General features: G+C 41.4%; 1 protein-coding gene across 1 annotated transcript; it reads left to right on the top strand.

Annotated features, from left to right (window-relative positions):
• ghrhrb (growth hormone releasing hormone receptor b) lies at window positions 1-26,534 on the top strand (the record flags this gene model as incomplete). The annotated part of the gene is made up of 13 exons (XM_079266681.1): window positions 1-87; window positions 5,708-5,816; window positions 12,814-12,921; window positions 18,331-18,431; window positions 19,494-19,591; window positions 20,314-20,446; window positions 21,352-21,505; window positions 21,637-21,697; window positions 22,215-22,284; window positions 23,448-23,539; window positions 23,635-23,764; window positions 25,778-25,819; window positions 26,340-26,534. The coding sequence occupies 13 exons, from the start codon at window positions 1-3 to the stop codon at window positions 26,532-26,534; spliced, it is 1,380 nt and encodes a 459-aa protein (XP_079122807.1).

Here is a 26,534-nt window from a genome sequence, read left to right as displayed (position 1 = left end):
ATGTTCATCTCTGGATGTCCGTGGTTGAGATGGATGGCCACATTGCTTCACGTGGTTCTGTTCCTGCAGATGGTGGTGTGGGAGACGGTGAGTCCACGCGCAACACTCAGGTTAACCTTTTGGGTCTTTATAGGGTTGGCGTGATGTGGTGTAGTGTTCAGGTGGAGGTTTGATTTCATGTTAGAAAAATATATATACATATGTTTTTCCTTTTCTGCACGTGCACAGAACAAATCATTACATTTTGCTGCCAATCATAAAGGTCTGAAATGACATCAAGGTTCTAAGCCCGACATCTTTTTTTGTCCTCCTTAACATCAAACAAGTTAAAATATATTAAGCACTGGTGAGTAAGTTTGAATAATAATGCCTTTTAGTGTTGTGTTGTTAGTTCATATCTGTATTTGTTTATTCACTTGTCATTTTCTTCTTTCTTGTGTATTTTTACTACTAAGAAACAAATGTCGCTCCTCAGTCAGTTACATGTGTGTAGTCATGTTTCATTGAATACGAGGGTCATAGAAGGGAGGCACAACATTTCAGACACATTTTATGACTGTTTTAGTGTCATGGGCTGTTTTTAAAACATTTCTGTTTACGTTTAGATTTCAATATTTGATTGCGTTGTTGACCGCACACATTTCGGTGGAAAATGAAAGTTATAGGTTGTTGCACATTCATGCCAAGGGAAAAAAAAATGCATATTTCCTCCCAAAAACAAATAGTGCAGTTGAGAAGCTGTTTTCTGCAGATATCAACCTGCTCCTGATGTCTGATGTGTCTGAATATAATTACGATAATATGATGTAATTTATTTGTCTCTGGTGGTGATTGAATGATCAATTTTCCATTTCCACCCCATTATTAGCTTTTATGTGGTTTGAAATTCTAGATATTATCAACTAGCCTTATCAACTTGACTTTTGCTTTGTGCTTCATTTTGGTGTCTAAGGAAAGTCATAGCGTTTGATAAATCAAACATACATCTCTGAGAGACTTCCGTCTATCAACAGGAGCAACCGTAGGCCTACTTCAAACAAATATTCAATAAATGAAATGAAAAGATCAAGGGATGTCTCTTGTGACTCTATTAAAAGACTGGACACTCACTTGACTCTGCTGCCTTTGGCTCCATGAGAAACATCAGCAAAGAGAAAGCATTAATATTTTTGTCTGCATGCGCACAATGCAGAAAATTCAAACTTGGATTTAAATCCACCAAGGAGGCTTTTCTTCTCCATCTACTGCTCACCTGAGGCGTCACCAGAGTCTAAACCGAGATGGAGGATTTGGTTTAGGGGTGTGTCTTTCCTGACATTTAATGCTGTCAGTGACCCTTTAATTAAAGAGTGCACATTTTTGTAGGCCAACCAACGTCGCATTGGGTTTTCCCTTGGATGCTAGATCATTGCAGAATATGTTATGATACTTACACGGTTGTTAAGCAAGATAAACTCTACAAATGAACCACAATTTTATCATTTTTGAAGCATGAATGTAATCGGAGTAAAAACCAAATGTTAGACTACAAACGAACAACACCACGGGGCTGTGAAGGGGGATTGGCATGATGACGTTTAGTTGTCTCATTTAGCCACTTGTAAGCAAATGCCTTTTTAAGGCACGAAAAAAGCATCAAAATGTACACTAGGGGTATTACTTACATATTTTCTATTGTAGAACACAACATTACAATCTATTCAGCCTGTGTTAACCACATACCTTATTTCAGACAACCAATGACCTATTCAAAAAGCCTTTTCACTTCGAGACGAGGAGCAAAAATGTGACTCATTTCTGGGTTTTAGGACTCGTTCCTGCAGCATTCGAGTAGCTCCGTCCTCCACAGACTGTGAATGTGATCACATGATCCTCTCTGCCTTTCCATGATTCAATTCAATTCTATTTATTTAGTGTAGCCCAAAATCACAAATCACAAATTTGCCTCAGAGGGCTTTACAATCTGTAGACATGCGACATCCTCTGTCCCGGGACCCTCACATCGGAACAGGAAAAACTCCCCTAAAATAAAAACCTTTAACGAGGAGAAAAAAAGGAAGCAAACCTGTGGGAGAGCAACAGAGGAGGGATCCCTCTCCCAGGATAGATGTCATGTGTACAGAATGAACAACATGACAGAGTTACGACACATTCAATGCATAGGACAGAAATGATTCGTACATTGAGAGGATAATAATGATGGAAACATTACGATTACTATAATAACAGCAGAAATATAGTAGAATAGCAATGAAAACAGAAGCAGTAATGGTATCGGCAATAGCAAGCCATGTGATTACTGGTAATAAAGAGTAAGCAGTGGGTGTCAGGCAGGACCACAGCAGGAGGCAAGGACATGGTCCAGATATAACTACGATCCACGGAAACCTGCGGTTAGATCATTGTTACACTGGTGACAGCAAAATGGACGTCTAATGTCACTTATTGAACTTCTGGATCACTGTAATTACATCTAGTGATGAATTCTCAAAAACAGGTTTTCCAATTGCAAATGTATTACCTGACAAAACATGATTTTCTTGTCCAATGCGGTCCACCACAGGTGATACAATTTCAAAAACCGATAAAGAAAAATGATGTTGACAAACATATATGAGCTTACTATGTACACATGTAATAGCAACAGTTGCCATTTTACATATCCAGTGACAGAGGGCAACGTCAGCCCTCAATTGAAGCTGTGTTTCAGCCAGATGAATGTAAGTCCAATATTCTCTCTCATTTCAGCACCGTGTTGGTCTCTAGCGGCTGTAGCTTACTTTGTCTGTTGTTTGTTGCTCGGCAGGTAGTGCACAGTGAGTTTTTGACGCTATTTCGCTGGAAACAGTTGCTTACTGTGGCTGACGTTAGGGTTGATGAGAGCGCCAAGGCTGAACCAAAACGTAACATTGTGGGTCGTAAAAACCCAAACAATTAATTTAAAGACACTGAAATGTTCAATAGAGCTGAGAGTCGGGTGCGAATTCAACAATTGCAAATCCAATTAATATTGGATTTGCAATTGTTGCATAAGGAATGGAAGGCATTTACCATGTTCATTAGAGCTAAAGGACACACACAATGCATTAATGGTGAGTAACACTGAATTTATTGTTCTTTTATAAGAAAACTCAACCTTAAAGTAAAAGTATGCAATTAACATTCAAAACAATTGCCTTTACTAGCGTCAAACAATATCGTTTTTTGCTGTTGTCGTTGGTAGAGGTTGAACTACTTTTGATACTATTGGGTAGTTTAATATAAAACAATGCATCATCATTCATAAACTCAGCATATGTTTTGTATGTTAATAACTTGCCCTGACGACAAATGTCTCCCCATCCTGTCTCCAGCCTGAGGCAAGTCGTGCCTCGACCTTAAAACACAAGTCGTAAAACCTTAAAATAATTTATAAAGGCCAAAGGTAACCAGTGCAGAGAGGTCAACATGGAGGAAATGTGCTCCAGTTAGAGAATGTTATTCTACTTTTGGGGCGAATAACAAGTGACAGTAATCCAGCTGCTGTAATCAAAGGCAGGAAGGATTTGTGTGTCCGGAAATGAAGCGATGCTATTTCAGAGATGCCTGTAAGCTGACAGATGGCTGACTTTGTTATGTTGCTAAAATATTTACAACTTGGCGCCTTTTTTTGATTGAAGCTAGAGGAGAGGTTTGATGGGGTCAATAGACCGGTGTATCATCAGCGTGAAAATGAAAAAGGAATATTGAGAATCGCTTACCCTGGAGGTTAGACGTAGATTGAAAACATTAAAGTTCCAATAATAGACAGACAAACACTCTCTAATGACATAAGAGACCCGGTGATTACCTGTACATTGTATCACTGTACTATCGTGCTTGTATGAAGGAGGTTTGTTCCGTAAACCCGCGGGCCAGATATGACTGCGCTGTCTTGTGTCACCGTGATGCTGCGCTGCCAGATCGAGCTTCTCAGATACACAGAATCATTTGTTCCAGCTGTAAGTAAACGCTATTAATGATGTAGGAGTTTATGGGCCACCCAGTTTGAATAAATCATTGAAATATTTAACCTTTTCATAGTCTGCTCATGTACAGTTGTGTGTTTAGGGTACGCCGTGGCTTCATCAGATAATCCTTAAAATAGGAAATAACAGAACTTAACTTAGAGCTGTTGGAAAATGAGGAGGATATTTGACAAGAGGAGCATCTGCCATCATTCACGTTGCTCTTACAGCTTCATCCAAGCATATCAGGTCTGTGTTATGTAAGAAACTGATGGGGTTATTTGTCAAACAGTCTGGATTTACTGTGTAAGGAAGTACATCCCAACCTGAGAGTCGGAACCTACAACAGAGCTCGCAAGAAGGCAAAAAAGAATTCTCCTCCACAAAATTATGATAATCTTTAAGACCTTTCTCTAACTTCTGCTGACTTACCCTTCATTGTTACTGTGTTAGAAGCCTGAACCATTTCTCTCTCTAAGCAACACAGAGAGACTGATGCACACTTCTATAAGGAGCATGCTGGACTATTGCAACGCTGTAATGGTTCACACATTTCAAACAAAAAACATGAATCAGGGAAATCAATCAGACACATTTAAAGCAATTGAAGGGATTATTTCTTATTTGGCAGCATAATAGATACATTTTGTGACATGATTGCGAATGATTGATTTGGAGATGCTGCGGGAATCTTTATTTTCTTGGCATCTTTTGTAATCTTCTGAGATTATTATAGGCCGATATGGGTCTGCAGGTTTCTGTCCTTCCGCCTCTTCACGTTCAGAAGGCGTGAAAGGCAGAGGAGCCTTGACAGTAGATGTCAAGACTTTTAAGAGGAAGTTGCTGAACTCCCACGTTACAGCTGTCAGGGGGGCTGATGACCGTACAGAGGTTCATCACTGCAAGCGAACCACCAACTTCCACTGGGTTTTCAAGTGGGGAAAGATGTAGACCAACGGTATGTATTAATCAAGGATTAGATGAAACTCATATGAGCGTAAAGCGCAAAGATTTATAGATTGATACGCTCGACTTTCAAACTCTGCTTACTTGTCACTGGAGACATACAATGCACTTTCTACATTTAAATGGCTCCATGTTTGTGCCATTGAACAATCCTCCATCTGTTTGCTCTCAGAATCAGTGTTTAAGGGATCAATATAAAGCTGATATAACTTACCGTGCTCGTATTATTTGAATCCCTTTTCTTTGCTTGGTTCTTTCAACAGTTTGAAGGTTTACAAACCAATATTATGTTGATTCAGTTAGATCCTTCTTCAGTAGTTGAATGTGTGAGTACCAGGGAACACCGTTTTCTACATTAGTGTTGATTTTAATGTGTAAAGCTACTAAAATTACAAACGGATTAGGTTTAGAGGGTGAGTGTATTGAACATCTTACACTTCAACACAAAGATGACAAAAAATGAATGAATTTATAAATGTCAGCTTTACACTCTGAAAGAATACTGCCTGTTTTACACCTGTATTATAAAGATTAAAAAGCTTTTATGGTTTGGTTTTGGTCTTTAACTTTCCATCGTTGAGTTTCTATATTGGGTATTATGGTTTAATTGTAGCAACATTGTCTAACAGACTTCTGTTAAATACTGACCTTTTCCAAAGGAATTACTGTCATTGCTATTTGAAGACGTTCATGTCATCCTAAAGAGTGACTGACGAGTGCTTTCATGTGTAACTCTGTGTGCTCTCTCTTCTTAGACGGAGGCCATCCACCCAGACTGTGCCCTGGTGGTTCAGCACATGAAGGCTCAGGAGGACTGTAACCAGATCCTCAAACAGGAGGAGAGCAACCACTCCACCAGGACAGGTCTGTGTGTTTTCATCACGCACACACACACACACACTTACATAGTGGGGACTCTTGTCCCATCAGGTCCCCACAAGGTGTATTCCTGTCTCTATTCCTCAGACTTGGCTTTAGTAAGATTAGACGCTTTGGCTGAGGTTAGGGTATGGTCATGCAGTGTGGGACTCTGGTCTGGTCTTGGTCTTGATTCGATCTCGCTCAACTACAACACTGACGTGAGGTAGTTAAGACCGTCGCCATTACACACTCTTATTACAAGCCCTAGTGCACGCTAAGTACTAGTTATGAACTAGTAACTTGTTCACACACACACACACACACACACACACACACACACACACACACACACACACACACACACACACACACACACCATTTAGTTCCAAAGGAATCCAAGCTACAGTCTCCTGCCGTCCTTTTTGCACACATTTTCGTTTGGCTTGCAGATGTGCTCTGCTCTGTCTTGTCAGTTTTTGCGCATAAGCTAGCGACCTTATATTTATCGTCTTATCATATGATCGAATAGAGACTTGACATTGATCAACTTACATATTACCCAGCGTTCATTGTTGCATATCTGGATATGACAAAAATACCCAAGAAAATGTAATTAAATGTTTTTTTTAACAAAATGATATGCTTATTCTACATAAACTACAAACACTCTTTCTTTGGGCCCCAACACCGCTCAGGTCTGTATTCACACCCTTGCCTCAAAAGGTGTTAAAAGGAATGAAAGATGTTGGAGCTTCGACAGCAAATGTCATCAGTTGAAGAACAAATCTCTGGGCTCCAACGTTTCTGCTCAGGGAATTGATCATGGAGGCTCCTCATTAAAGCAAAGGACGTTCATTTTTAATATTAAAAAACAGGTGACATTTTTAATTTACCAACACAAAAACCTGAGTCACATTTCTAAAAGGCACCATGTGCAGGTTTTGAATAACGGATGCATACCATTTTCTTCAACTTTTCTTTCACCTTGATAATACATCATTTGATTCTTATTGAACATTTGAGTGGAATTAATTAATTGATGCACTTATATCTTCACTTTCTGTTACCAGAGGCCTTTTTTTGGGTTGTTGCTGTAATGTCAGGACTTTGCTTCCCATTCAACAGTATATGGTCAACAGTCCCTTCTTGCTGCGGGAAAGGTAACTGCCTTTTGGATGTGTGGAGGAATTACATTTGGTTGCAAATCAACTCAAACTTGGTATTCTTTGGTGAGAACATGAGGAGCCTTGCGTTTTTACATTTAACTATTTATGCAGTAAGAAATAGCCATGACAGTGAGACAAAAACAAATGGAGGTGATACAGATGTTGAGGGAGGAGGGATTCGTGCAGTCTGCGTAGCACAGTGCATCATGTAAGGCTCTTAGGAGTAAACACAGCTGGCTGCTGGATGCCCTTCTTTTAGCTGATGATTGCGTCTCTTTAATCAAGAGCATAGTGAGGGCATTTGCTTCCAGTTTAACCGACCTTGACTTGGCAGAGCAGCCAAAACAATCAAGGGATCTAATCAGGTGTGGAGATGCCTGGATTAAAGGCACTGATTGGTCAACCTGGCCTAGTCCTCTTTCATCTGTGCAGCTCAAGTTTCATCCATTATTCTCTCTTCAATGCCTCAGAAAAAAAGAAAACAAAAAACTCAGCCACAGGAACAGCTTGTCCTTCAGGAGGGACCGTGTTTAATTTTCAATCCGAGCTGCCGCCTGAAAGCATGTTGATTACACCCGAAATATGAATTCTCTTTGTTCTAAAGTGTTTTCGAATAATGAGACGGCCATTCTAGGCAGGCAAGCTTCGCTCTCGCCTCGCTCCGTCTCCCCACTTTGAAAAGGTTGTTGTGAGAGCTACACGCTCGGTGAGGCGGTCGTCTGTTTTCGCCCAGTGGGACTTACTGTGCGTGACACAGCTGGTGTCGCTTTGAATTAATTGCATTATTTGTCACCCTTTCCTGTGATCATTCACAGCAAGGATGTGACAATTAGCATTTGAAGCGGCAGGTATGAGCCGCTGCAAGTCCGGAATGAACACTTCTCATGTCGGCTCGTACAAAGATCCGGTCAGGAGGTGGAAACAGTCAAGCTGGCCCCGAAAAGGCTTGGCTCTTTTGAGGGAGCTCAGACAAAATCTGAGCTGCCAAAAAGATATAATCACGATTATTAAACACATACATGAACATTGAACCTTTCTTAAATCAACAGTGACACACATGTTGCTCAGCTTGACAAAGATGTGGTGATGGATGGAGCTGCAGCAACTGATGGCATTGGCCTTTCATTGTTTTTGAGCTGGTCAAATGACCTCAGTAAACTGTATTACTGCTCCGTTCTACTGTCACTCTATTTCTATGGTCGGCGCTGTACAACTGCATTAAAAGGATGAAAGATAATGCACAATTTGCAGGATTACAGCATCAGAGTGGATTGTGCAAACGAATAAACAAGAGACAAAAGTAGAAAAACAAGATCAAAACAAGTATAAGAAATAGGTAGAGGTATAATATATCAGTAAAAAAACGTAATAAAAACAACTCAAATATCATAGAATCGGACTGAATGGTTGAATTCCATTTCAATTGGACATCAGCAGCCAAGCACATGAAGAAGGAGCCACTGATAGCAAAGCATGAGCGAAGCCTGCAAAAGTGCCAGCAGGATATTATTTTAAAGCCGCCCGTCTGCTTGTAGACCTTTAGCTAAAGGTCTTTAGGTCAAACATGCCACAGCAATATTTATTCAGCAGCTGTCCCGGCAATGAACAGCGACAAATAGTAAACAAAGTGCCCTCCTAATCAGTAAACCCAGTATGAAACTCATCAATACAAGACAATATTCCAACAATAAGTCAGGACAAAGCGTTGTGTGAACACAACATGCCTCGGCAACATTAATTCAGCACCACATGTCAATGGACAGCGACCAATAATAAACCGAGTGCTCTCCTAATCAGTACGCAGAATAGGAAACGAAAAGTTTGAAGCTTCATTCATAATGTTGACTTTTGAATTTTAAATGAACTTTGAAGGAACACAGTTTTTGCTTCTTTTTTTGCACGTTTTTCTTTTCTTATTTTGCATCGGTACATACATACACATTTTGACTGAACATTATTATGGACAGCATGCACACCTGAATGGAATGAAGCCATGAATAATGTCATTATTGCGGGTGTTAGTGTGGTTCGTTATATTTGCCAGCAATGGATAAAAAAGGACAAACACCAAAACAGGTGAAATCACACTCTCAAATTCACCTTGTTCCCTTTTTCTCTTTCTTGAGCAGTCAGCAACTGTCCACTAGAGACAGAGAGAGGGCAGATGTCTCGTCGTACTTTGGGTTAATTACCTTCACGCCTCCAGTCCCACAGGTGACTCTATCAGGGCAGAAACAAGGGAAGTCAGTGACAGAGAGGAAATAAGGAAGTAACGCAGGAGTGAACAGTGAGAGGGGATTAACAGTCTTGTCCATTTTCAAAGGATACTTCCAATTAGACCCACAGTAAGCAAGAGCCAGCCTCATGAATTTAAGTGTGTGTGTGTGTGTGTGTGTGTGTGTGTGTGTGTGTGTGTGTGTGTGTGTGTGTGTGTGTGTGTGTGTGTGTGCGTGTGTGTGCACGGGTCTTTTTCCACATGGCTTTCACGTTCCGGCGTTGACATTTCCACAGATCATTACACACCGTGGCGGTCCTGCCCTCTCTGTCTCTTTGCGATCACTCGCAATTGTCATTTCCATAACGAATTACACGGACCAAATACCAGAGGTGGGAAGTAACAAAGTACATTTGATTGCAGAACTGATAGGGCTTAATCCGCATTAACATTAATCCGCAGTAATATCGACGATGGATTCATCGTTTATCAAGTCGAAATGCTACATGTTTGAAGGTTCGAGCTTCTCAAATGTGAAGAGTTGTTGCTTTTCTGTTTCATGTGACTAACGCAGCGCCCCGTCAAAACACGCTGGTTCTGAACTGACCGATTGCTTGACCTCCGGTAGCTTCAAGCTTCACACTGCACTTCCTTGGGTCCTGAGCAATACATCCAATACACATTTGTTGCAATTTTACGCGATAAGGGAGGAATTTGCTACAAGTTCATAATTTGTTTTTTTCCAATTCAATTTTTCCTTCATCTTAATTTCAGAGTAATGACTCTTTTTTGTCCTTTTTTTTTTTTTTGTAAATTTTGAGCAGTTTGTTCTGCTCAAAATAAGTTAGTGTGTGTCTGGTTAGATTTGAAATTCTCTCGCCCCTCCATAACCGTGATGAAAAAGGCAGGACTCTGAGGTTTTTAATGTATGTTAAATGTGTTGGGAGAGAAACAATGAGTTGCATTGTTTCAAGCCGACCTGATTGGTGCACAAAATCATGTGAAATCACTTTTGGAGTTCAATTCATCTCTTACCCTGTCTCATTTGCAATGAAGAAGTCACTGTTCTCTAAAGAGAGGCCTTTCCATGCATCAAACATGATTTTTTTTAACTGAAAGCCTCTGAGAGACTCAAAGGCTCAAGGAGAGCGCAACGTGCACACGTACTGCTTAAATGTCAATATTACTCCAATCTGTCTCTCAACAGCAGCAACCTGTTACAGACAATTTGCTTGATAAATATTCTACGCAATGTAGACATTGTCTATAGTTGTCTCATCTTATTAAATCAAGATTCAACATTCAGCTCTGCTTGGATAGTCAGTGTCAGGTGGTAGTGGAAGACTGTACAGTTTGGGTTTGCAAAGCGGGAGGCGGATTAGACGACTGCTGTCTAAACAGAACATAAAACCATCTTTTATGTTTCCATAATCTGTCAGGTAAACTAAACAAGCACCCTGCTGAATTCCACTCCTTCCTCCTCTTCTCCCTTATCACGTAATATTGTTTATTAAAGGGTAGATATTGTCGTACATACATCCCAGTGGAACCTTTGCTCTTGTAATATTTGTAACAATATTACAAGAGCAGCAATGCACATGACAAACAGGAGACAGATGGTTTGTTGAACCATGAAAGCGCTACAAAGCGCAGTGTGATAGGGAGAGCTGTAGGCAGAGGAGGAATCAAACATTGAGATATGATGACCGTACAGGTGAAGAGGAAAAACAGGACATCCGCTTGGATTGACGGTCAATCTATTCTCCTTCCCGAATCTCGTCTGACCCTTGGAAATGAAAAAAAAGCTCATGACTTGTTCCGAGTTTTATTATACTGTAGATCACATAAGCGTCAGAGGGGGAAATCCTTGTATAACTGCCACGAAGCAAACACGGCAAGGTTTAAAGACATAGCACTCAGGCTGGACAGAAAGATGATCCAATGAGTCACATGTGAAGCCGTGCTTCAGGTAATAAACAGACAATAACATGTACCTCTTTCTAATGCTGCCTCGTAGACCAGCGACAGCCATTAGTGTGATTCACAGGCAGCTCTAACGAGGCTGCATGTGTTTGTCTCACTAAAGATGCAGGGACCGCCATACATGTTTGGGACCTCTGCAGTAATCCAATATGTATACCAATGCAATCAATGCATCTATTTGAAAATGATCTATATAGCCTGTAAAGTTTGTCAATACCTTGGTTAGTTACTTAGTCTTCGTGTTCATTGTTACAGTGTTACTACAAGGCTAGCATTGTGGGTAATTGTATTATGGGTAATTGTAAATCAACAGAGGAAGTAAAAGAAGGTTGTTTTTTCTTTTGTTTGGTGGGGTTCTAACGCGCCAAGGTGCGAGTGAGCATAATGGCGCTGTTGAAGAACTTAATATAAACCTGTCACACAGACCACTGATCCAAACAGGATGACTGGCACCACGGAGAGGGGATTTAATGAAAGGAAGGGCATTGTGCTCAAGATGCTTCCCGTTAACAGGACTGTACAAACAGCCATAGCTAAATAGCTAATATATGCATGGCAAAAAATGTCAGTTCAAAGCCACATTTATCCAGCGAGATGTTTGTCCCATCTGAGAACCTCCAGCACAGCCAAAAGCTGTGTTTTATGATGAATGAGTGGTGGCGTGTCTCTGCGCGCTGCCGTTTTAATTGACACAGGGCCAAGCAGCTTTGATGTGCGAGAGAGAGACGGGCCCCTCATTACTGCTCCATCTATCTCCCTCGTTCGGAGGCTGCAGCCATGTGAGGGGAACAGCAGAGAGGAAGCGTGGGCAGAGAGGAGGGCGGAGGACGTCACCAAAGTCCCTCATTTTCCCAGACTGGGGGAAAACCCCTTGAAAGATTACACCAGACGACTGAGTTTTGATACAGATAAAATTGTTCCTGATTAGGTATGTGAATCAGCAGCTAACCTTAGCATGTACTGTAGCATTAAGAGGTGATCGGGGTCAAACAAGTCACCCAATGACTACATTTTAAGTGAGCCGCATAAAGAGAGAGGAGAAGAAAGATCGATTCCTCTGTCTCTAGTCAGGATTAAATCAGATATAAGACATTATGCTGCAAAATTCTCCCTCTTATCAAATCATTTTTTCTGTCAATTGAAACATGTAAAGATTTGGCCCGTGCAGGAAGATCATTTCCACCTTTTTCCTGAATCAACTTGCTTTATAGAGTTCCTTAAAATCCAGTTCATTTTGTCTTGGTTCTGGTACAGCCTCCTTCCGTATTCTTATGGATAGACGACGGTACTTAAAAATGTCTATTTGGAGACTATTTGAAAAAGTCCTACTGCAATAGGACATTCCTTTCACCTGTGTTAAGAAAATAAGGTTTTAGTCGACAGAGATTTGTTGCAGTTCCAACACAAAATGCCACGTAATAATTTAACTTCATCAACTTATACACAATAAAAAATGAAGTTAACTCTCCTCTTTCCAAAAAAATCGATCAATCTGCCATCTATAGGGCCTAAATGCGTCTGACCATATTTAATACAGCGCAGTCTCTTTGACGTTGTCCTCCTGAACTGTGAGCTCGTCACTCAAACTAACTGGCGAAGTTATGAATATGTGATGAATGTTGTCTTCTTGTCTCAGGTTGTCCGGCAGCGTGGGATGAGCTCCGTTGCTGGTATCGTGCTGAGGTGGGACAGCTGGTCAGTGTCTCGTGTGCCAACATCTCCCAGCTGTTTGCTAACAACCAAGGTAAATATCTTCAACTCACCTTTTACATATCTGGGGGACATTCAGCCACCTCGACTCGAGCGCTGATGTGGGAGCGCCGAGCCAGCGCCGTTTTTCCTCTGAAGCGGTGTGCGAGTGGAGAATCAGAGTACGCAGTCGTGTGGTGTGAACTAAGCATTACAAGTCTCCATGGGGCCCTCCAAAGAAATTAAAACCCTTCTTGCCTTTGACAACACATCTTTTATTGTATTATAGCATTCCAAAAACAACGGACAAACATTTTGACGTCAAAAGAAAATGTACATTTGGTTTTATATCAAATTTTGTGATTTGCTTGCCTGTATATTGCTGGTTATTTTATGCTTTGAGGAATCGTTACTCGATTGAAATATGTTTTGCCATCGATAAATGTTCAGATTAACCCTGTTTGAGGTGCTGTAGAGAAATGATTGACAATACTGATAATAGTTAAATCATCTTTTATCCTCCTGCTTGTGTCTCAGCTGTGTTTTTATTCAATGGTGTCAGTCGATAATCTATGTTGACTTTGGGGTTTGTATTTGCTCAGTTGAAAAAAAGCCAAAGGCAGATTTAACTTTTCCAGTGTAATGGCCTTGAGGTCAGTTCATCCATCTTTCAGTTTACAGCTCAGCAAAGCGAGCAGGTTATATTTAGAGATCTCTTAGAGCCGGTTTTACGCTCTCACTGAGTGATTTATTGAGGCTGGACATTCTTCTACACGGATCACATGGTCTCATCTTCTGTGTCTAAACTCCTTTTTATGGTTGTGTTTCGGCTCTCTCACTAAGTGTTTAAGGTGAATGGATGAATGAGTTTAATCAGGTGGCAACCTAGTGAAACCAATGCACAAGTGCCTCAAACTTGCATTTTTTTCTCATGGCCATTCGGGGCCAATTCTCTGGTTGCAAATAGAAGTCTGATTGTATAGAAGTCTATTAGGAAATTACCCTACTTCTTACTTGATTTATTACCTCAGTAAAGATTGTAAACATGAGTTCATATGGTCTCAATTGCTATTTTCAACTTTCTGTACTCCCGTACATATATTATCTGTACTTTTACTCTTTCGGTAAAGCACCCCGATAAAGTCCCTGCGTTGAAACACAGTGGTTGAAGTCCAGACTCTTCCCACATGTGAGTCAGCGTTGGTAAATCACTTTTTACAGAAGAGTCCGCAGCGGTGGAGAGTATGGGCAGCATTGACAGTATGTGGGATGCTGGATGTAGAAATGACAGATTTCCAGCAGCAGTGAGAATGAAAGACAGCACAAAGCAGAGAAGAAGAAAACACTCACAGCAGTGAAAGTTTAGCGTATACTTCAGGAGGATCGGGAGGCGGAGGTTGCTGTTGATGACCTCATAACTCAGTTTGAGTGGGTTCCTGGACCCCACTGGATTTCCTCCTCCACAGACGCCCGGATAAGTCAAGCGCTCTAGCGGTGCGGTTGGATGCAGCCTATCCAAGGGGAGGCTGCATGCGGAGAAAATAATGAATTGGAAAATCAAATCGTTCACTGTAAGAGCCAAGAGCATGAGGAAGGAATTGGCGCTGCTTGTTAAGCAAGGCGGTAGGAGCACCAGCGCCCTCCCCCGAGCCTCGACCTCCATTCACATCCAACCATTCACCCACTGAGGCTGCGGCTGCAGGCCTGCAGGCTCGATATACTGAGGCTAATGCAGCTGGATATCGGCAACACCACCCACGACTCAAACCCCCACACTCTGCTCGGCTGTGCTGAGCAGCCGGACAGGCATAATTCACATCGTGAAACTGAAATCTGTTATTTCACTGAAAAACTTTTCATCCTCCGTCTTGCGGACACGGATTCACGCGGAAAACCTGATGACCTCGTGTGCGTCATGACCGCCGTGGAGCCCGGTGAGCGGAGTGAGCTCCGTCATCCTAACTTCAGGCCACGGTGGGAGAACATGGCTGCAAATGTGCCTCATTTAAATTCAACATTTTGTCAGTGTTACCTGGAGATTTTTGGAAGGTGAACAAAGTAAATGTCTCAAGTTTCATATTTCTGTTATATACTGGGGAAGGGAATCGCCTCATTGACTCAGCATTGAGATAAGTTCTGTGAAGGATGAAGAAAATATGCACTTATGTCTACTCGACTCAGCATGCTACAAGTTTAGCATGGCGGCTAGCTTTCCAGGTGCACCATTGCATGTTACGCCCACGTTTTGCAGTTATGTTACACTTATAAAGTGCATTCCAACGAAATCCGATTGCCAATATGTCCATACGGAGGATTTACTGATGGATAGAAGATTTATAGTATTTATCGCAAAAACCTGTGTGGTTGAAGAATATCGTCAAACAGAACTTTAAAATATTATATTGTATTCTTGCAAGAAGAGGCACAGATGTACAGAGTCACAAAGAGTCTGCAGAAGTGTGCACTATGGATTAAAGTTATAAAGAGAGTGATCAAGGGTGGGGGCCTGTGTACTGGAACATCCTGTTTCATCCCGTGCAGTTAAAGAAGTATAAGAAGTGCTTTATCTGTGTAACAACAGAAACACAGATACATACGTTTTATCCTGAAGGCATAGAACACGTGAACATACAATAAGTACTTGTTATCCAACACAAAGAAGAAGAGGACATGTGTGCAGGCAGTCAGCTGCATGGATCACAAGTTATGCGCTGCAAGTTTATGATAGTCTGTCTCATGTCAGATTAGATTCTAGAGGAAATGGTGCAGAGTTACAAAAATCATTTGACAACAGGTTAATAGCGGACCACCTCAAGGTGTCACTCAGAGAGAACCAGCACATTCTGATGTTGCATTTCAAAATGAAAGCCCTGTAGAACAAGTTATAAAACTGTTCTATTTTATAAGAATATAAAATACACATGAGTATCCAAATTTCCATGAAACAAACAGTAAGATATATTTTCCAATTTCTACTGTTTTTTTTCAAAAGGTTTGTTGTTTACTGTGGTTGCACAGCATCCCTCAGCTCAGCAGTAGCACCAAGACAAGAACTGTAAGCGAGAGATTGTGAGCAACACAGCTCCATGGACCAGCATGTTGGCCTGGTGGTTCCCAAGGCCACATACAAACTCTACATAGAAACTCTACTTCTAAACTTGTTCTTCTCACATTGCCTTTTACATCAAAAAGTATTTAAACAGTTTCCTTAAGGTGTTACAATACCTGTGAGGTATATCCAAACAATACAATAAATCAAAACAAAGTGAAATAATATGAACAACACTGAAAATAACCAAAGTAAATAAAACAAAACTGAACACGAGTTACATATAAGTCGACCTTACATATGCACACAAACAAAGGAAGTTGTCCACATTAGTCATCAAAAAAGGTTCTGTTTATTTCATCTCAATTTAATCATCAATCTATTATCTATCCTCTTTAGCATGTGGGGGGGGATTCTTTTTAAGGAGTACATCCGGTTTCATCCCAAGAATTGCTATCAGAGGGTCCATCAACAATTCAACCTCGAACACTTTGTTTACAATGGTAAAAATTGATATCCAAAAGTTATCTAATGATGGGAATTTCCAAAATATAGACAAATGGCTGGCCACGGTCTCCACACATTGCCCTGGGTTGGATCGGTTATTATCTTCCATTTATGAATTGGCGTCATTGACGGGGCCTGAGCCTTAGCACAGACCCATAACAAAACTTCCTTGTTTCATTCTGTACGACCCAGAAATGTAATCTTGTGTTGTTTCTTGCGGTCATTGAGGACAAAAGCAGCAGGGTTTCAGAGCACCAGAACAAACATTTTATTATACTGCAGCAAGGGTCTGACAGTTGCCCCCCGTAGTCCTGGTTCTGCTTCTCCCAGTTAATCAAGGTGGAAAATGAGCTTTCTATTACATGAAGCTGCCGACATTGCTTGCCATCGTTTGTCTAAGCTACAGTGATCAGTGTTATAATGCAGCAGAAATAACACGTTTTGGGGACATAAAATCAGGATGAAAATCAGTTTGGGATGAATTTAAATTTTTAAATCAAACTTAGCCACCTCTCTGTTGTATCTGAATTTCTGACTTTTGGTTGCTTAAATTGTACAGTATGTCAACATACAAGGTCCTCAAAAAAAGATTCTGTGTTTGACTCACTTTTGTTAAAATGCATGAGTTTGTAATAATAATTTGATGAAAGCCTCTGAGTGCAACAGACCCTACATGGTAATCTGACAGTTAAAGCACATCCAGTTTATTGTGCAGTCAGCAATACTGCAACGCACGATACAGAGAGTCAGAGAATCGTTTATCTTAGTTTTTCAATCTCCAATGGTTCGTATTATTTATCCACTGAGAATAAATTACACATACCGTCACATAGACTCTTTCAGACATGAGCGGAGGATGACACGGTTACGATTTACATTAATGCAGCGATTGCATCCTGACCTCCCCTCTGTCTGCTGAATGGCGGAACAGCGTTTTAGTGTGTTTTTAGTGTTTCAAGTGTTTGTCGTGTGTCCTCTTCATAGGAGGTGCGTCTCCCGCCGCTCCCATCGTTAACAGGCAGATGGAGTTATGGTGCGGCCCATTGAATCCTAATGAAGAGCAGTGCCTACCAAATACTAGAGCGTCTGTGCTCATGTGTATACATGTGATTATAGCTGCGTATGAAGAGAGAGAGGCAGTATAAGACTGAAGGGTGTTTTTGTTCTTATTATTCATCAGTGGTATTATTATTCATCAGTGTCCCAGCAAAACTAATAGACTTCATTAGGAAAGCTGCATATTCATGAATCCAAACAAATGGAACATTTATCAGCCATCATATTATTACCCTATTTGCATGTTGTTTGTGACACTGTGGAGCAAACAATGTGTCTGCTGTCTCTTGTTGATAACACATTAAACCAGACTCTGCAGCATGTAGGATTAAATTGAATGCATTTTTGATATATTGTGTGCCCATAGTAACCTGCACATAACCGTAGGTCCTGCGACTAAAGTCCGTTAGCAATCCTCCAGTCTCGACTTAAAACGAAAGGACATTGTGCATTTAATGTCAGTGCCCCCAGAACAGCTTTCCTGTTGAAATCCATCTCGCTGCATTCGTGACATTAAATCTCATTAAAACTTCATTAATTTTCTCTTCTGTTGTCTGTCTGTGGCCCGTTTAAGTTCTTCGTTTCCAAATCATTTATTTTATTGTACTGTTAATAAAACTGTTGACACAAATTTGGATTGTCTGAAGTATTTTTTTTGTGATGTCGAGAACATTTATATTGACTGGAACTCGTATTAAGTGTTGTTTTTTTCATTTCCAGATCTTGGTTACATAAATGGTCTGTTGTGTTGAGTGGATTTTAGCACCCAAAAGCATCATTTTTAAGATGCATATCTGCGTATTCGATTTCTCTCCCTGGTGTTTCCACTGAGAGGTCTATGTGTCTCTTCAGGTTACATCTACAGGAACTGCACCGAGGACGGATGGTCCGACCTCTACCCCTCCTACGAGGAGGCCTGCGAGTTCACAGAATACGAAGAGACAGAACCAGAGGTATGTTTCAGCCGATTATTTGTGCAGGGAAAGGTTCATTCTCATTGGGATTTTGTTTGTCTGTCTGATGACCATGAATAAGTTGAAGATGCTGGAGCATATTTTACATCAATTCCAGCATCTGCTGGTGGATATTTGAGGACTGTAGACTGTCTAGCACATGTTTTTCCATACCCTCTATTTTCACAAGGGACTTTAATTACTAGCCTTGCAACTGCAACCCATAATTGTTCTCATTATGACTAAATAGCAAGGCTAAATGACAGATGCTATTTCAAGCAGGCAAATTATAGATGATTGACATGTCTCTCCTTCACTGAGGCATCAATATGAAACCTCTGAGATTGTCATCACTGGAAAAATGAGGACAACATCTCCAGTCGTCCAGGGCATCAAATACCAACACCGACCCTTTCAAGTGACTGCAAAGTAAACCCTTCCGCGTCAGTATTAGACACTCAGAGAGTGTGCAGATCACCTGTCCAACCGTGTACGTCGAATGGAAATTGACTGGAAGCCTTAAAAGATGTATTGCAAAAGCGCAGAGTGAGGCATACAGTACAGACAACAGCATACAGACAAATTGGCAGTGAAGACAGCCAATTTGAGAGTTGTTCACAAGCACAAGGAGTTTCCAAATGTAACAGCCGATGTCAACATCGAAACAGCACATGACATATGTCAGACTCAGCTGATCGTGGTTGTTTTAAAGACTCGGCATTAGAAGAACTTGCAGGATGTAGCCACCTTGTCTTCAGTTTTGCATCCAATTAACTGGGAAAATACATTTAAGTCAAGTCAGCCTCACCGATCCTGCAGCATTGTTCATAGAAAACACATATCAGCCGCTTCATGTAAATGCCAACGTTTACTGCCAACGTTTTCCACCAGACAGACATTTTAAAAAGCAGTGGCAGCTCCCGACTGTCATTCGTCGACACTTGTTGACACATTAATTAAGACTTGTATGGATGAGTGGGAAGAGTGTGAAGGGGCAGTTAACGGTAAATACGTAGCTACATGCTAACTTTCTTTTTTTTTTTGTCTTCTCTTGCATTTCAGACAACATACTTCTCCAACTTCAAACAGGTGTACACTGCTGGCTACGCTACATCCCTTATCTCTCTTATATCGGCTATTTTTGTCTTCACTGTGTTCAGGTAATAATGGAGCTACCACAGCAGCACTCATTTCAGCAAGTGCCCCAAAAGGAAAGGCGTTTATATGACATGTGCTCAAGTGACAGTGCCCTCTAGCGGTTGATGTAATTATGAAACAACATGATTAGCCCTTTATCCGAACAAACTATTTCAACTCTACCCATGAACCCGAACCAAACCTTAAGCACAGCTCTCCGGCCTTCTCTCTGAGGGGTAGATTTCAAGCCTCCACAATTGTCACATCACAAAACAGAGGTTTTTTTTCAACAGTAACTTGTGAGGGGGTGGGGGAGGGGGTCATCTGGGAACCGGAAGGTCAACGGTTCGATCCCCGACTGGGACGTGTCACGTGTCGAAGTGTACCTGAGCAATACACTGAACCCCCGGCTCCCCGGGCACCGATCAATGGCAGCCCACTGCTCCCTATATACAGGGATGGGTCAAATGCAGTAGTCACATTTCGTGTATGTGTAAAAATGTATATGACAATAAAAATGGTTTCTTCTTCTTCTTCTTCTAATGGTTCAGAAAAGCACAGCTAAACTAGAAACCATCTTGTGATGGGGTGTAAAGTGGAGGGAACTTCCCCCACTTCCTGCCCGATTGCTCAGACCACACCCATATCCACGAACTCGGTGCCTCATTTTGATCTCAACTACACACCTGTAAAGTTTCGTGACCGCATCTCGCATCGCTCAGGAAAGTCTTTCTCTGCTCTACAGGAAGTTTCACTGCACCAGGAACTACATCCACATCAACCTGTTTTTCTCCTTCATCCTGAGAGCGAGCGCGGTCTTCATTAAAGATGGTGTTCTTTTTTCTGATGAAAACCTGGATCACTGCTTCATGTCTACGGTGAGTGTGAAACCCCACTACAGCTCCATTAGTGTGTCTATATTTACCAGTGAAGGACTCGTCCTTTACAAAAGAAAAACCACGAATGGTTTTGCTTTTAATGGAGGTGACAAGTCTCGTCCATCCTAGAAACATGTTGAAGCACTAAAATGCACTCGAGTAACAAAAGAAGAAATACTGAGAGTGACGAGGAGAACTGAAAACTTTAGTGAGTGTCGTGCCTTCAGATCAGTTGAAAAACTGGTCGGAAGGACAGAAGAACTGACAGAGAAGGATGGAAACTAGGAAAGGAAACAGATTGTGAAGAAGGAGATAAGGAAAGACATGTGATGGAAAGATAGGTTCAAGTATAAGATGACACTACTATTTTAAGATCTCAATATATCATGTAAAGAAAAATTACGAATATGATTTTGAAAGTAAATTACTTCTGTAACGCTGCATTTGTGTTTATTTTTTTTGGACATGAATCTCCCGAACTCAGAAGAGCTTATTATCATAGAGAGCAGGTAGGAGTGGGATTAACATGCTGGATGTGACTAAGCGGAGCCTCTGAGAGCATTAATGACGAGTGTTCCTCTTCCTCTTTTACTGCCGAGTGACGGTAAGTGTCCCTCTTGTGTGGCTGCGAGGGACCAGCACATTCGCACATCACGTTACTCGTTTGGGTGGAAAGGGCCGTGAGAGAGAGAAGAAGATGAGGGAAACCAAAACATGTTTATTTTGCGTGTCGCTCGCTGTACTACGTCACTCGCTCCGAACACATTCAACTCATCTGTGGTTTGGCTACATTATTTCCTGGCGACTGGGTTAGAGGCCATTACCATCACGACCACTCCAGACAAATACATCTACAGACTCATCTGATGCTTGTGGCTTTTGTTGTTGTTTTCTTCCCCCCACAGACATCCTGTAAATCAGCCGTGGCCTTCTTCCAGTTCAGTATCCTGGCCAACTACTTCTGGCTGCTGGTAGAGGGCATGTACCTGCAGACGCTGCTGGCTCTCACCTTTGTCTTCCAGAAGAAATACTTCTGGTGGTACATACTCATCGGCTGGGGTGGGCGATCCTTCCCTTTCGCCTGTCTCTGTTTACCTTCATTTTCTTTCCTCGCTCCGCTCTCTGTCTCTTGTTAGAGCTCTGCCTTGACTCTTTCCTAATGACCAGGTCACTCTGTTTGTGCCTCCCAGGTCTCCCAACAACAATCATAATGGCGTGGATCCTCGCGAGAAACTTCTATGATAACAAGGGGTGAGCTGCTGCAGTAGAATATCAGAGAATATGCCACATAGAAATGAGGAAAGTTCAACGGGTATACTCAAGTAACCTCCCAATAAGACCCACTGACATTAAGTTATGTATCCAACAACCACAGTACCTGGTACGCATTTGGCGTTACTTAAATACGTTACTTACGTAGCAGAGATAAGGTAAAATATGTCAATGTTTACTAGGTTTCACATCAGACACAAAATCCCCAAATTCAGCAGCAGAAAACATTTTCCTAACACCTTTAATTAGCTCATTAGCATAGCTTTTTATGTCTACTATGCCACAATCTGTGGATGATTGTGAAGTGCATGAGGCACAGTTGTTTTGACACAATACCCAGAAGGGATGAACGATGAAAAGTAAAAGCTTCAGCTGTTTCTAACACAGCCTTCTGGCTGCTGTCAGCGGGTTGTCGTGTTTTTCCGTGATTGGATGAGCAAAATTGCACTTCTGTGACTGTCTTGTTTATCGGATTTCTGTCCGTTGTGTGTCTCAGGTGCTGGGATGACACAGATGTGGCCTACATCTGGTGGATCATAAAAGCTCCAATAACTGCATCACTACTGGTGAGTACAGAGCAGTTAGAGTGGGAGCTATTGAGGATTTATTGGAGTGCTCAATCTTGGATCAGACCTGTATGACTCTTTGACTCTGCACCGGCTTGTTATTGTGAGTCCACATGAGATGCAACAATACCAAGTCAAAGAAAGTTGATGCATTTCCTCCATGGAAGCAGGGAAAGTTGACCAGCAGAAAGAAAAGTTTCTTATCTTCAGCAGTCAACACACCAACAGCAATGTAATCAGTGCACTTCCTAGTTTCCTTTAATTCTTATGTTACTTTCATGTCTTTCTGAAATGGCGAATGCTCTTGCATCGCAGCCCTAGTGATTGCTGACCCCTCTGTCAGTCTGGGGAAAGACCTGAGGGCTGCATGCTTCCCCCAATTCACATATTGTCACCCATCAGGGACAAGCTTCAGTGGAAGGGCATAGTGCTCAGAGACTCCTGCTATTACGCCCACACTGCCCCCCCCCCCCCTCTATGCAGGTGGGCAGAATCATTACTGAGAACATCGTCATCCCTCACCAGCTTCCCACCCATGAACGCATAAGACAAAACTGCAGGGGATTGAAGGGAGTGTTTTGCCTCTGTGCCATCAAAACAGTATTTAAAATCATAATTTTAACTCTTTTCAATTATGATCCTCGAGAAGTATAGTTACAATTGGCCCTGCAATTTTTTTTAATAACGGTCAATAACAGTTCTGTGGCAAACTTCAACTTTCAAAGAGCTTGATGTTATTTGGAAGTTATTTGAAGTATAAAGTCAAAAGTAAGTGGAGCTATTGTGTTAAGATCTGGAGTTTTACATTCTCCATTAAGCGGCTTCATTAGTTCCACTAATTAGAAAGGGGACGCAGGCATTGATCATCAGAACTAATGGCCTCTGGGACCTGAGGTTCTACGCTATTAACACGTAGGTGGACCACATGCAATGTTGGAGCGAGAAGTTTATTGCCACAAGTTTTCTTCCATAAAACTTTAACTCTTTATGTTATTCAAACTCTTTTTTTGCCCCAACGTGGACGGGTAAATTCCCCTGTCCTGCAGTCCTTGTCACCGCAGGTATGATGTGATAACACAAACAGTAGTAGACTTCCGTTGCTGCACATATAGTGTTGTGGTTCATTTTTTTCTTGACAGCTCTTTGACGTTTGTTTCACGTAGGTGAACTTCATCATCTTCATCAATGTGATCCGCATCCTGGTCCAGAAGCTGAGATCGCCTGGTGTCGGTGGCAATGACGCCAGTCACTTCAAGTGAGAAGAGAACACTTATTCCTCCACATGATGACATGCTCAAACATTCTGTATGTAGGCATCAAGGGTCTTTTTGTTTTTTACAATGTGTGCAGGCGGCTGGCCAAATCCACTCTGCTCCTCATCCCTCTGTTTGGGATGCACTACATGGTGTTTGCCTTTCTGCCAGAAAACACAGGAGCAGAGGCCCGGATATTCATCGAGCTCGGCCTGGGATCCTTTCAGGTAAAACACACAAGACCGATACAATTAAAGTTAGTAGAATATGTAGATTTGAGCGTTACTTCGTATTTTTTTCAACCTGGACCCTATTCGCCCATGTTTTTGTGTCCAATGGGGACAACACATTTCCATATTGGTCCAGTATTGATGGTGTACACTGCAGGTGGCAGACGCTAAACGGGCTGCAATGATATCATCATCGGGCAATTGACAGCCTCAGATTGGTGATCAGGCAAAAGGTAACAAAAAAGTTGCATTTCTCTGTAGGGTCCTTTCCATTATGTTGTCATACACCCAGTGGCGGCCGGCCAATAGAGGGCCACGGGGCCTGACCCCACCCACCTTGAGCCACAAAAAAAAAAGAATTATAATATTATTAATTCAAAAAAAATAATAATATTAATAAATTATACAAATTGTCAATATTTGTGTTTTTGAGCGATGTAATATACCCAGTAATATTTTTAAAATAGGATATCTGCGCAAAATAAAAGCTTTTCCCTGCTTGTCCTCTCCGCTGGTGCACCTCTCAGCTGTCCCCGTGCACGTCTCTACTGCGCGTGCACGTGCTGGGGCCAGATCGATTTGGCCCAAGGAAGACGGGTCTAATAAGCAGCTTAGCCAATCACTGATTAAAGAAATAAATGAGTGACTTACAATTTAGCCAATCAGCGCCCTAAAAAAGAAGTATTTTTCTCCCGGAGTGCCCGTCGTGTTCTCGCTACCCAGCTGGACGACGGTCACCGGCTTGCGGTAAAGAAACACAACGAGGAGGTGGATAAAAACCGGCACATTTTATCAAAAATAATTGATTGTGTCAAGTTTTGTGGGGCTTTTGAGTTGGCTTTGCATGGGCATGACGAGACTGACTCCTCGGACAACCCTGGCGTGTTCAAGGGACTGGTGGATTTAGTTGCGTCCCTCGACGGTGTGCTGGAGGAGCACCTGGAGACAGCCAGCGTTTTTAAAGGGACGTCGAAGACTGTACAAAATGAGCTGTTGGACTGCATGCTGTCTGTTGTAAGGGATTACATTCTGGAGGAAGTAAAGAACGCTGATTTTATCGCCATTCAAGCAGACGAGACGACGGACATTTCCACCCACTCGATGCTAACGGTAACGTACAAGAGCGTTTTAATGCTCTGGCTATGCTCTCCATGGAGAAGGAACTTGTCAGGGATATGCCTGACTTCAATAAGAAGGTCATTGAGAGGTTTGCCACTCAGAAGAGCAAAGTTCCTTTACAAATAACTGTCATAAAACCATGCAGGTTTCCTCACCTCACTGATTGGGTGTTTCTCCAACAAACAAGGTTCATAGGGGCATCTTAAAATATACTTGTTCTATTCGACTATATATGATATTTATATTTTATTATAATATATTCATGATATTTATATTGTATATTTATGATTATATGATATTTATATATCATATTATACTGAATATTATTATTATATGATATATATATATATATATTAATATACTGAATTGTATGAATAAGATGTCCTTATTATGTCAGTGTTGGAATAAATGATAACAATGTAACTGCAAAGTACTAATGTATTTTTGATACCTTTTTTTTGCATTAAATTATACTATTTGCTGAAATTGATTGGATGGCCCTACCCAAAAAAATATCCACCAGCCGCCACTGCATACACCTATAATAACAACCTGAGCATTTCAATGGCAAAAACAGGCACTTTTGGTGGATGTGAATTAGTTCGGAATTTCCCCGAACTAATACATCGCAACCCGTTGTTCAATACTGGACCACTTCCAAATGTTTTTATCTTCATTACTCACCCACATAAAAACGTGGGACAATAGGGTCCAGGTTAAAAAATACCAAAGTTCCCCTTTAAACAACTCTTATAATCCAAAATTGATACATTAAATACATAACATTCCCATTTTTCACGACCCAGTGTCAGACAGGCTCGCTCAGGATGTATACTACATTTTCAATATTTAATATCTGACAGTTTTGGATAATATATTTCTGCTCCGAAGGGATTCGTTGTGGCTCTGCTCTACTGTTTTCTAAATGGCGAGGTAAGTTAATATTATTTTATATTTGTTGGTTAATTTGCTACTTGAATTCTAGTTCATATTTGTTGACAGTTAAGGATGCTCTGAGGTTTCAGGATGGGCTGCTTAAAAGCAACCTTAATAAAAGACCCTGCACACTCACACAGGTGTTTTCACTTTGTCTGCTGAATTAGATCTCTGAAGAGAAGAGGTCTAATCAAGCAAAGCAAGTGAAAACACCTGTGTGTGTGTGTATGTGTGTGTGTGTGTGTGTGTGTGCAGGGAAAATATTCCTTTTCTTAGTAAAAAATAAAATAAATGATGATTTGCATATGTCAGGTATGAAATCAAGCTAAAAATCGATGGTATGTTTTGGAAAGTCAAAAAGTGTTAATGGGCTGAAATCTGCAGCTCACAAATCTAGTGGTGTGGTTCCTTTTCAGACGTCGAGGGGAAAAGCCCAGTGTACCTTTCAGACAAGAAAATAATTGGAGGGGGCATTTGTTTTGTGTGTGTGTGTGTGTGTGTGTGTGTGTGTGTTCAGGTGCAGGCAGAAATGAAGAAGAGGTTTTGGAAGTGGCAGACCCAGAGTTACCTGAGCTACAGTAAACGACGGCGTACGTTGTTCACTGAGAGCAGCACGGTGACTCAGATCTCCGTCCTAGACAAATCCAGCCCCAAAGATCAGCCGGCGTCAGAGACACACACCCTTGCACCCAACAACGTGTCTGGTGTCTGA

The sequence above is a fragment of the Melanostigma gelatinosum genome (assembly GCF_949748355.1).
Source record: "Melanostigma gelatinosum genome assembly, chromosome: 4".
Taxonomy (NCBI): Eukaryota; Metazoa; Chordata; class Actinopteri; order Perciformes; family Zoarcidae; genus Melanostigma; species Melanostigma gelatinosum.
The sequence above is the reverse complement of the archived record's forward strand: the minus strand, read 5'-3'. Positions and strand labels throughout refer to the sequence as shown.